We start from the raw sequence: 10,072 nt of genomic DNA, 5'->3' as shown, positions 1-10,072 counted from the left end.
CTCAGGATTAGCACGCAGAAAATGTCTAAAATCCTACAAAAAAGCTAAAAAATGTAATAGAATTCTTTGCAGCTTTACGCTATAAAACCCACTTTGCTGAACTTGCAATTACAGCATTAAAACCTGCTTCAGTTCCAGTAGATGACCCTTATAAAACACCTAAGTCTGAACTCTGTTACACCGCTGTGTCAATCTGCCAAGGAGTCTTTTGATTTGAAGACACGACCTCCGCTGTTGTCTCCTGCAATTAATCTTTATGGAAGTGATTAAAGGGCTTTAGATAATTACATGTCAAGATGATGTAGCCAACCACCCGGGTCAGTCAAGAAAGCCGCTATAGCTCTGTGGAGGGCTTTTTTTTTTCTTTAACAAAAGTGGCTCTACTTCTGCTGCTGAAGTAGTATGTTAGTGGATATAAAGGGGGCCTGAGGCGATATAGATTATTGGTTCTGTAAGCAATAGGCTTCCTTAATGTCACTACATAAGCAGCTGATGAGAATAGCTAAACAGATGCACTCATGTTACAAGGCATGTATGGGTATGGAGGGATGATGTGGCTGCTGAAAAGGGGCAGTTATCTCAAACAGGGTGGGGAATGAGTGCCTTATTTCTGCAGTGCTCTGGAATGAGAGCTAATCAGAGCACGGCAATAGTTTACATAGCGTCTTCTTTGTTCTGGCATTTGTTGAGAAGCACGGGGGTTTGCGGGATATTGAGTGGAATTGATGTTTTATGTGCGTGCAGGGAGGGAGGGATGACTAATGACCTGTCAGAGGTAGATTTCCTGGCAAAGATATAAAAACCAGCATGACGTGGACATGGCAAATGACATAATCAAGTCTTTCCCTGTAAGAGATGCAATCGTGGCGGCATAATGCAAACGTCTGGTATTTTCAAGGGTTCATTTTCAGTCATTCGAGGACCTCTCATATTAGCCAGGGTGTAATGTCTAGTCACTGAATGATAGAATGCACACATTTCTATGCAGATTGCTACTGAAGGGCAAAGAGGTATTAAAGGGCATGGAGAGGAATAAGGTATGTGTGTGTGTGTGTGTGTGTAGCATTAGAAGTAAAGTTCAGTATTTGGCAGTGAAATGCAGCGAAGAACAAGTATATAAAGAACATAATACACAACACATAATACAATAATCCTACTAATACTAACTGCCCTGTTACTTTATATAATTAAAGTTCAAACAGTCAATTTTGGTGAATTAAAACGAAAAGTTAGTTTATAATGGGTTCAGTCCCCACAAGCAAAATAAATGAGAAAGAAAGACATGCACCATTCACAGCTCGTCCTCGTAAATCTCTCTCTTGAGCTGTTGTCCTGTTATAAGTTAAGATGCGGGCTTTTAGAGCAGAGGGAATGTACATGCAGGCCGGTGGTGGTGTCAGGTTTCATTTCCCGGGTGGGATCAGTTCAGTTTTGGTTCTATACTCAAGCCCTAACGTGGCGCTGCTTGTCTTCAAACTCTGAAATCTGACCAAATCAAGTCCTGCTGCTGCTGCAGATGCGGATGGATACACAATACGTGTCTTCTAACTCTCAGGTCCTCTCAGGTGTACAGCTTTGACAAGTGTCCGCTCCATTAACATTGTAAACATGAAGACCGAGAGGGAGGACATCATTCTGCAGGCTCTCCTCTTGATCCACAGTAAGTAGGCTGGAGTTTGTTTGTTGTAGCGTTGTTTTACATGCATCTCAGAGTATGCATCCATAACATCAGTGATATTTTAAAAAGTAGCCTATTAGAGCCAAAATTAGGTTAAAATTGGTTGCATTTTTTGTGTTTGATGGATTCAGCTTCGTATTTTAAGAGTTTGAGTTTATTTAAAGTTTTAGAAAAATATGACTGATATTAATTTACTCCCAAGCAGGGACTGAAATAATTTCTCTGAATATTTACAGACTAATATTAAAGCCAGAGTCGATGTTTTCCCTCCTGCCCACCTCATACTTCACACTGACACTCACACAAACACATTCCTGTCGGATGACTTTGACTGAGTGAGCATCAAGACAGTGAAAGACAGTCATTTACTTAACTGCACACTATGGATATTAGTCAAAGAGTTTACACTATTGTTTTCAATTACTCATATTTAGTTTTCTTAGAAACAGCTGCAGTAAATTGTTTGTTGTTGGTCTCCTTTGCAACTGTATTAACCTTAAATAATTGTATTAATTGAACAAACTTCAATTGTGGTTTAATCTTATAGACTTTAGAGAGTCTTATTCCAACAGCAGACTTTTAAACACAACATGCATGGGTGTGTTCCTGCTTCACTTTTCTTACTGTTTCTATTTCAGTCCCTGTGGCCTGCCTCTTCACTGCAGGTATGTTTCTCCTTGTGATTCAAATCTATGTGTTTCAGTTCATGGATTTAGTAAATGCTTAATGTCTCAGTGGGTAAAACTCTACACCTTCTCTGTCCATCAGTGTCAGGTCAGTCTGACAGCAGCAGCAGCGTGGTGGTGGCAGGGTACAATGTGAGCGCCCCTGCTGGGTCGAGGGTGGTGCTGCAGTGTGTGAGTGGCCGCATGGTGTGGACCAGGGACAGGGTGAGGGACAGGCAGAGGGTGGTCCACTGGGACCTGTACCGGGCCCATCCAGACTACGCCATGGAGAGGGTGCTGGACATGTTCTCTGCGGGGGACCAGAGGATCTACAACTCCTACAACCTGGGCAGGGTCGGCCTCAGCCAAACGGCCTTCAAGGATGGAAACTTCTCCCTGGTCATCAAAGGTCACATTCACTGTCTTTGACTTTACAATGATTGCCTTAACAGCACCAGATTGTTTAAACCAAATCAGCCATTTTCATACCATATAATTAGACTTAAGATTCAGCCATCACTTTTCATACCAGTGAAGTTGCACTATTGCTTAAGTAATACAGTTGGAAAGAAGGTAAGTTTGCCCAAGGAAATCTCTTCACATTTTAGACAGACAGCCTACACAATAGTCATTTTTTAATCTTTGATTTCATAAAACAGGGTTCATTTTTATGAGGTTAACAGAGGAGGTCTTTGTTTTAGGCAAGATGGCCCACTACTGTTGTAAAACCTGTCAAAACTTTTGCAAAACTCCTCCATTTGGAGTCAACTATCAATGGTGGTGTTGTGTGAATGTTGGAGCTTCCCACAAGCACTTGAATGCACCGAAAGCAACATCATTGGAGAATGTAGATGATTCTTTTTGTAACATCTGCGCTTGCTTGTCACTTGTCTGTCATGATTTATTTTCCAACAGCTGAAACAACTAAAATTCTGACAGAGCTGTCAGAACCTCACAAACACCTGACTGCACCAATCAGAAGAAGCCCAGCTCTCAACTGACTTCATGTGCCAATGATGTAATTTTGACAAAGAAACTGACAAAGGTGAAATAGTGTTCACTATCATGTATTACCCAACTCTATTACTCATTATTTTTTTTCTGCTTCTGCATGTGATGACAGACGTGACAATGAATGACAGAGGTCTATACTCTTGTAACCTCCACCATCTCTACTGCCACCTGTACGAGACAGTCAGGGTACAGCTCAATGTCACTAAATCCCGTATGTATCACACTGTCCCAAATATCAACATATTTCACACCTAGCAATTTTGAAGCTCACTCGGTTTGTCTTTTTTGCACATTTACCATAAAGGCCGTAAAGAACAGCGCTTCTGGGATGGACAAAAGGCGGTGTATGTGGTGCTGCTTGGCAGTACCGTGGTGCTGCCCTGCATCAACCGACGCAATGTGTGGACAGACTGGAGCGAGGAGGAGGAGGACCAGCAGGTGTGTGGAGTGCATGAGCTTGTTTGTAGGTTCAATCTTACTCTAGATTTACTTTTAATTTTGAGGGATTACGTGCTACTGTACTGACTGAAACCTTGGTGGCTTCCAGGTGGTCCACTGGGACCGTCAGTCCCCAGGGGTCCGCCACGACCGCGCTGACAGGCTAGTGGATCTGTACGCCTCCGGGGAGCAGCGTAGCTACGGGCCGCTGTTCCTCCAGAGGAAGATGAACATCAGCAACCGAGCTTTCTCAGAGGGAGACTTTTCGCTTTCCATATCTGATCTGCAGGTGTGTACAAAGGAGAGTAACTTAACAGAACACACCACAGGAGCCTGATAGTTTTAGTACACATACTAAAAATATACTGCAGTGGGAAGAGGTACACTTCCCACCGGGGTCACCATAACTCTAAACGTGTGCCCCCATGCACTTTGGATAAAAGTGTTTACAAATACATGTATGCCTGTGTGTACATGCATACAGTGTTTCCAGAACACATGGAAGTTTCATTAGTAATTCAGCTTTTGTCAAGGCAAACTTTATTGTTCAGTTGGGAAAATGGTAGCCACAGTAAGTTGAGCAATCACATCAACAACAGTACCATAACAAACAATACAAGATCCATCCAAAATGACTTTCTACTGTTCCGCCTGTCCCATTTGTAGAAATAACAAGTGGAGAAAAGTTAACAGTCATGTTTTAGGGATCTCAAGGGTCCCTGCGTTGTTTGATAGGGCCCATAAATCAGAACATTTAGGTTAAATACAGGCTCAGGAAGCTCTGGGGGTTAACAACCATACTGTGGAATGGGGCCAGTTTTCCAGGCAGCTAAAGGCAACACTGACTGTCAGAGCCATTTACTTCTTGTTTACGCTATAAAGGGTAGAAGTAATGTAACATAAAATCTGTTTTCCTGGTAAGACAGTGGTTTCTCATGTTGTCTACTATATCTGACAACACAGGCTTGATTTACTCCATTACCTGTGGGTGCCTGCCCATTTGCCTGCCTTCAAAGCTGTTGGCAATCAATGTCACACATTCTTGAAAACTTTGGGTACATTTATCATAATGACAAACTGTCACAAATAGTTTATTTTAGGCCGACCACCTCCAAATGAATTGGGTATTACAGGGTTACTGATGTAAACAAATGTTAAACAAGCTTTATTGCAGTCTTGTGTTAGTCTGCACATTCAGAGCAATCCATTTAAGTGTTTCTGAACTCAGACAGATTGTTTCATCTGAAGGCACATGACATACAGTATAATGTACATTTGTGTGTGACTGTCTGCAGCCCACAGACCAGGGGATGTATTCCTGCCACCTCCACCATCATTACTGTGGTCTACACGAGAGGAGAGAGTTTCAGATCACAGTGGAACCACCAGTGATTCAGACCACCCTGCCAGCCAAAGCACTGCCCAGTGAAGACAAAGGTAACACACACACACAAATATACAAACACGTATTTCTCTTCCTGCTCTAGTTATAGGTCATTGTGAGTGGCTTAGCAGAGCATATGTTTTATGACTTAATGGATTTGAACTATCATGTGTACAATTAGGATAAAACTCCACACACATCTGTTCTTCCCTTCACTCGTTTTGTTTCACTCTCCAAAGAGCAAAGTAACAGCAGAGGAAGAAGAGATGAGAGGAACAGAGTTTTAAAGAACTCATTATTTCTCAAGTTTTTCTGTTTGTTTTATGAGAGAATTTTTCTTGCACTGTCAGCTTGTCTGACGCCAGACCCCTGAAGCCACACGCACTCCCTCACAACCTCCTCCAAACCTCACCCTCATCGCCTTTCACCTTCTACTCAATATCTCTACTGTTTGATCTTTATGGCACTACTCAACGTACATTTGGTGCGTTCGTAGTTGTATGTGTCGTGTTTTTGTCTTTAGTGCATCGTCTACTTTCTTTTCTGTGCGTTCCTCTCTGTTTCTCCTCTCTCAATTGCTTGGTTCACATTTCTTGGTGCTTTGACCCGCCTGAAAAAAAAATCCTTTCTCTAAGTGCATATTAGAAAGAGGAAAAGAAAAGAGAATGAGAAGAGAGGGGGAGCAGACATGAGGGAGGATTGGCATGTTGGTATGCCAGCTGCCTACCTCAAATTCTCTGAGAATGAGAGAATTTCTGGTGCGTGTGTCTGTGTTTCCTATAGGTAACTGAAGCAAAGCCGATAATGGCAGATGTATCAATGTGGGAAAATCATTGAGAGAGGTTTAGAAATGAGAAATGCCTGTGGCCAAGTCCATCTGTGTGTGTCAGTATGTGTGTGTCAAAGAGCGTGCCAAGTCCGATCTCATTTCGGTGGAATCTCTCGGATACAGTCTTTGGACTGAAGTCCAGCTCTGCCCACACAATTAATCCTTCACTCCCAGAGCTGTAATAATACAGTAGGATTGCACCATGGGAATTTTACTGGCTAGAAACAAGAGGCATAACTGATTTATCTCCAGCACAGGAGTGAGTTTGCAGAGTTTCTTCCTCTGCACTCTCAGACATTAGAAGCCCACTGCAGTATTTCCTCGTCTTATCTGCTCTTGTTTTGCCCTCTCTGACTGTCTGCTGCCCTGTTGACTTTGGCTCTCTCCTGACATTCTGGAGACATTCTTCACCCCACCTTTGTCTTCCCTCCGACCTGCCTTCTCTCTCTTTCTTCCTCCTTTGAGGATCACACATGCTCAGGTTTGTTTTTTTCACCACGTTCCTTTCGCTCACTCTTCTCCATCGCTTTTCACGCTTATAAAGAGAACTCGGTAAAAGTTTTTGGACAAGACCAGGAAGTTTGCTTCATCTGCGCTGCAGCTGGCAACAGAGAGGGAAAAATAGACTGAGAGGTAAAGACAGAGATGTTTATGAGATAGAGGGAGATACACAAAGAGAGAAGGAAGGATGGGGGGCGAGGAGTCTGTTGATGAAATGGGGTAAAAGAGATGTAGGTCACCCTCCCTCCCTCCCTTCCTCCCTCTATCCCATCAGAGTTATTTCTCAGTGCAGTTTGGGGAGGGAGAGGACTGGGCAGCCAGTCTAAACACAAACACATATGTTCCCATCTGGGCACGAGTCAGGAGGAAATGGCTTGAAACTAAACAAAAGGATCAGAGGATTTGTAATGTTAATGAACATGTTGTTTTCATGTACACTGCAGCTGTGCATGTGCTGGATAGTTGTTGTGTTTGGGATCACCGGGCGAGGTCTTTTCTAGCTTCATTTTGCGAGTCAAGCGTCTATAGAAACATCTCACCGTCCCCTTCCTCTCCCTTGGCTCTCCTCCTCCGTTCCACCCTGCTCTGTCCTTCCTTCACTCCTCTTCCTCTCCCCACTTTTCTGTGTTTTACTGCCAGGAAAAGTAAATCACAGCATGACTTTCTGTCTGGATCTCATTTTGGCTCAAATATGTTGAGTCTGAGGTCCACAGCTGCTTCTTGCCTTGCACTTTTTTAATGAAGCAAAATGAAACCAGGCGCCCCCTTCCCCGCCCCACCACCACTTCTCAGCACTCCGCAGAACCGCACATATCACCTAATGCCGACCGGCTAATTATTTCTCCCTGCCCTTGAAATGCATTCAACATTTTTTTTTTTTTTTTTTAGAGCCAGGAAATGTTATTGCATGTAGAAAAAAAGCAACATAAAAAAATGTGCAAGGTGTTAGACCTAACGTGGCATCACATACACAAATACACTCATATATGCAGCCACATGCACGGAGTGAAAACGATTTTGGCTTGGAGAGAAATCTCTGCCAGTGAACTCATATGTTAGTCTCCTAGCATCAGATGTTGTCTGCCACTGCAAACACACATTAAACACAAACCACTGAATTCCCCGGGAACAAAGACAAGATTCATTTTTGCAGAAATGAAGTTCAAAAGTGCACTTCTTCAGTGTGTTCGGTGCATAAACACATTATATATATATATTATTGTCCTTTGCTATTATTTGTACATTAAAGAGGGAAGATTTTCCTTCTTTAATTATTTCCTTATTTACTGAAGACATAATCATATAGTACAGTAGTAACCTGGTCACACTATCACAGAAGCATATATGTATCCAGGCTAACTTCTCTATGCGGCTTATTTAGCACTCAAACTATGCTAGCTAGCTAAACATGAATTGCCAATCCACTCAGGAGATGCTGCGATATATCACAGGATAATTGAAAACCATGGCCTGCTGGTGTCGCTAGAGGAAAAGAGGAAAAGAGTGTCACCAATGTCTGTATGATTCATCCTCTGGGCACCACGAATATCTGCACTCAATATCATGGCCATCTTTCTAATAGCTGTTGAGATATTTCAGTCTGGACCAAAGTGGTGACCAACATTGCAATCCTTATAGCCACTGCTAGTGTGGCTTAAAAAAATGTGATTGTGAAATGATTGTGAAAGAGAATTTTAAACCTGTAGGGACTTAAATGGGAGAAAGAGTTAAATCTTTATACCAGATGAAAAATGTACAAATGCAGGTTTAGCACTGCTCATATGAAAGCTTTGGACAGTTTTGTTTTAAGATGTTTCAAGTTCATGTTTCTAAGTAAAAGTTTAGACAATCTGCAAAGCCACAGAAAGTGCCTCCAGATGGGAGTGAACAAATTCAAGTAGTGAAAGTTATTATTGGACTAAATTGATTGTTTTTGTGTTACTCACGAGGTGTGTAACGTCTGTTCAATGTAAGGTCTGGTCTTGTTTATTACGTTTGTAAACCTCAGGATGACACATTGGTCTGTTTGTGCGAGAAAAGATGAAGAACAGAGGAGCACCAAATGCTGACTGTTGTGTTCTCTGTATTACTCAGACACCACTAAGGCTGAATCACCTCCAGTCATCAACGTTATTCTGCCTGACCAGAGACACCACTTTCTTCTGCCGCTGGGCTATGTCCTTACCTCCTTCCTGCTCCTGGCATTCATAATCCTCATCATCATCCTCATCACACGCAGACGTAGAACCAAAGGTCTGACCTGCAGTACCTCAAGTCTGACTATACGTGATTTACTTTGGAATTTAAATTTTGGAATCTCATCTGGTTTTCTTGTGTTTTCAGAGTTTTATCCACAGACATCCATGAGGTGAGCGACACTAACACACACACATGATCACCGTTTTACCTTTAAACATACACTCAGATGTCTCTTTCTTCATCTCATAGGTCCAGCAGAAGTCATAGCAGCTCAGAGGAGTTTGAGATGGATGTTGCTGAAGTGAATGTGCGCAGCCAGGAGGAGAGAAGACTTGGTGAGTTAGAAGAAAGAGTGGAGTGTAAATAAATTAGTGTATTTTGTCTCTACTGTGTGTGTATTTAGAGTTTCTACTGTGTGCTTTTAGACTACAAGAACAACCTTCTGAAAGAGAAGGTCCACATGAACTCTCAGCCTAAAGTCATTGACCTTGACAAAGGTAACACACACATGCAAAGGCAGCTATCGCAGATGTTCTCATTTTCATCCTCCTTAACTTTAAAATTGTAATTTTTTTTACAGAGATGCAGAAATTTTCTAAGTGAGGAAATCACAAAAAAGTGAACCTGGAGTCACTGGCTGGTCCAGAGGCTGCGCTCCAAACTAAACACTGCCTTCTGTTCTGGCAGGAGACAGCAAGAGAGAAAGTGTTGTGAAATCCAGTAAAAAACAAATAAACAGCTCACACTGAGGCCTCATGTTTTCAAATTGTCAGTATTAGAGACAAAGAAAAACAGATTTTGTTTTCTTTCATTGTACTCAAACTAAAAAAAGACTGGACTTGGGCCTCTGTGCACGGCACAATGGCGCCACCCAGAGGGGCTTAAACCAAGCCTTAACGGCTAAATAAAGGAGCAATGTGTGCATAAGTTGAATAAAGTTGACTCAGTTGTTTATTAGTGAATTTGAATTATCAGTTATTACAGCTTTGATTATTGTTCAAGTAAAAAAAACAAATTGATGTTTTCATTTTAACTTTGTTTTGCTCTTGTATCCATCACGGCTTAAACGACTGGGCTGAAGCACCACTGAAGCGCTACTATCAGTGTGTACAGCTTCCTAGACTATGATTAACTCTATGCTCATTGACCAGCAAAGCAGTGTATATACAAATGTTTTTGATGCTCAGACTGTATTTTTTGTGTGGAATGTGCCTTTTTTTTTATTAAAGTTTGACGCTGATGTTTAACTGAAGTTGGTTATTCCATGTGATTGCTTTGAGGAAATACTTTGTTTTCCAGTGACTGTGAATAATCATACAGTAAATATTATTATTTGTTAGCTGAATGTGGACAGAAGAGATGTT

At 41.9% G+C, this 10,072-nt stretch overlaps 1 protein-coding gene across 1 annotated transcript; it reads left to right on the top strand.

Annotated features, from left to right (window-relative positions):
* The first annotated feature begins 1,401 nt into the window (after positions 1 to 1,401).
* On the top strand, positions 1,402 to 9,955 carry LOC118328271 (matrix remodeling-associated protein 8-like). The gene is made up of 12 exons (XM_035661919.1): positions 1,402 to 1,660; positions 2,317 to 2,343; positions 2,447 to 2,752; positions 3,467 to 3,568; positions 3,662 to 3,795; positions 3,905 to 4,084; positions 5,091 to 5,232; positions 8,604 to 8,762; positions 8,853 to 8,877; positions 8,958 to 9,043; positions 9,134 to 9,205; positions 9,289 to 9,955. Exons 1-12 carry the CDS (start codon positions 1,609 to 1,611, stop codon positions 9,309 to 9,311), a joined length of 1,308 nt encoding a protein of 435 aa, XP_035517812.1. The 5' UTR covers positions 1,402 to 1,608; the 3' UTR covers positions 9,312 to 9,955.
* Positions 9,956 to 10,072: the final 117 nt, after the last annotated feature.

Source organism: Morone saxatilis, unplaced genomic scaffold (assembly GCF_004916995.1).
Source record: "Morone saxatilis isolate NCDOM2014 unplaced genomic scaffold, NCSU_SB_2.0 Contig18, whole genome shotgun sequence".
Taxonomy (NCBI): Eukaryota; Metazoa; Chordata; class Actinopteri; family Moronidae; genus Morone; species Morone saxatilis.
The sequence above is the reverse complement of the archived record's forward strand: the minus strand, read 5'-3'. Positions and strand labels throughout refer to the sequence as shown.

Bases quoted from the DNA above. Each gene is read 5' to 3' on its own strand.
- LOC118328271 (XM_035661919.1), top strand. From the start codon at position 1,609: ATGAAGACCGAGAGGGAGGACATCATTCTGCAGGCTCTCCTCTTGATC. The intron at 3,796-3,904 runs GTGTGTGGAGTG...GGTGGCTTCCAG, and splicing joins AGGAGGAGGAGGACCAGCAG to GTGGTCCACTGGGACCGTCA. The intron at 8,878-8,957 runs GTGAGCGACACT...TTCATCTCATAG, and splicing joins TATCCACAGACATCCATGAG to GTCCAGCAGAAGTCATAGCA.